This window comes from Buceros rhinoceros, unplaced genomic scaffold (genome assembly GCF_000710305.1).
Source record: "Buceros rhinoceros silvestris isolate BGI_N320 unplaced genomic scaffold, ASM71030v1 scaffold6166, whole genome shotgun sequence".
In the NCBI taxonomy this organism is placed as follows: Eukaryota; Metazoa; Chordata; class Aves; order Bucerotiformes; family Bucerotidae; genus Buceros; species Buceros rhinoceros.
Genome location: NW_010419195.1, coordinates 27323 through 29163, shown reverse-complemented (window position 1 = coordinate 29163; position 1841 = coordinate 27323). Strand labels below are relative to the sequence as shown.

The following is a 1841-nucleotide window of genomic DNA, read 5'->3' as shown; positions in this document are numbered from 1 at the left end:
GTCCTGGGTCCGTGGATGTCACCAACTGGGGGCAGGCCCGGCCCTGGACATCAGGCATCCCACATCAGCCACTCAGCTCTGCTGGTTTTCCTCCTGGCCCTGAGTGGGTTTTGGAGGGTTACCGTGTGCGCTGCTGCTCCTTGGCGGCCACGTAGAAACTGAAGTCGAACTTCCAGCCTCTCTTGGTGTCACAGGACAAGGTGGTCATCATCCACTTCCTGGGGCTCGTCTGCTTAAGCAGCCCTACTGTGGACACACAAGCTGTCAGCTTCCTGGTGAAGTTACCGAAAGGCACTCTATACACCTAAGCAACGGATTAATGAAAACAGACACTTAACTCCACAGGGTTGCGGCCTGTTGCACATCAGCATCACACACTCCCCTCCTCCCTGCACTGGCACAGCCGCACAGAATGAGCGCTGCAGGCACAAACCCGGCCAGCCCCCAGCCTGTCCCTTTCCCGGGCTGCCCAGTGTGTGACGGGGCCCCTCACCACCCCCGACCTCTGGGGCCTAGGCTGAACAGTGGCTGCTCTGTCCAGGGTGAGGGACATCCGAAACGAGTCCTCCTGGGGTGCCTGTGTCCCATATGGCCTGTGCGCAAGCAGTGCTGCCTGCTCGCCTCTGGCTGTGGATGGAGAGAGGTGCAGCAAGAATCCAGCTGTCTCAGTAGCAGTTTCTCCTAGGAGGAGCTCAGCCGATGATGCCAGGCTGCACCTGATCTCCACAGACACCCCCTTCTGCTCCCATTGCTGACCTGTGGCTGGCCAGAGCCACAGGTAAGAATTGTGGCACCATGAGGCATAATCTTTAGCAATGCCAGGCACAATGTCTATAGCTACCTTACTGCAACATCCCGCACATTTCACCCTGAGCTACCTAGGACCCCGTGGAGAGGCAGGAGGAGGCTCTTGTGCTCACCTGTTGAGCGCTGCACTCTTGATAAAGGGGTCCAACATCTCTAGACTGACTCACCTGGAATGAAGGCACCTCCCCATCTCCTGGTGACACCATCTGCCAGGGGGCAGGAACACTGGCATTGAGCGAGAATCTGTAGATGGCTGGCCTTCCCTTGCTTCTGGACTTGGAGATATACACAGTCCCCTGGAGATCTGAAGAAAACGGAGTATGTGAGCACTAGTGGTACTTCTCAGTCAGCAAACCCTACAGATATGGGCAGCAGCAAAGGAGGGTTCTTCTGGTCTGCTGTCTCCTCTGGGGCAGGAGGCACAGCCTCTGCCTTCTAGCAGCACAGCATACCTTTCAAAAGGTTTTCACAACCATATCCTGAGCTGCGGTAATTCCTGATGGCTTACCGATTCACGTAATCTCAAGACCTGGCCCAGTAACTTTTATCCTCAAAATCCCCAGCAAAGCATGCTGAATTTACTCTCCCCATGGTCTCCCAACAAGGTCGTGACACAGTATTGGATGCCAAAGCTCCGACATCCTAGCCCTGTGCTCAGTCCAGAAGGATTTGTCACTAGACTGTACTGCCTCCTGCGTTATAAGGACCATGTCCCAGGGAACAGTAGGCATTCGGGCACCAAGCTAGCAGGGCAGGGTCTGGAGAGAATTATTCCCCACCAGCTACTCAAACATCATATGATTTGGTTTCCACCTGAGTGCATCATAGGACCCTGGACCCAAGAATGGTCAGAGTCATCAGCCTCACTTACCTTGCTGCCCTGTATCACTTATGCTCCCTTTGCTTCCCCAAGGTGACCCTGAGCCCCTCTTCTTTTTTTCCAAGGAGGTTCGGATGTTATTCTGCAAACTGTGGGGCTTTTCCTGAAACAAACCTGTCCCACAAGGTTAGTCAGGGAGGAACGAGTGAATGGC

At 54.8% G+C, this 1841-nt stretch overlaps 1 protein-coding gene across 2 annotated transcripts in view; it reads right to left on the bottom strand.

The window, feature by feature from the left end:
* Positions 1-1841, bottom strand: part of PTCHD2 (patched domain containing 2) — a 17483-nt gene that overhangs the window by 6501 nt on the left and 9141 nt on the right. For both annotated transcript variants that reach the window (XM_010138801.1, XM_010138802.1), the window contains exons 10-12: positions 1679-1801; positions 975-1111; positions 123-304 (exon numbers count right to left, since the gene is read on the bottom strand). In XM_010138801.1, coding sequence (XP_010137103.1) covers positions 123-304; positions 975-1111; positions 1679-1801 — 442 coding nt within the window. The remainder of the gene's footprint in view (positions 1-122; positions 305-974; positions 1112-1678; positions 1802-1841) is intronic.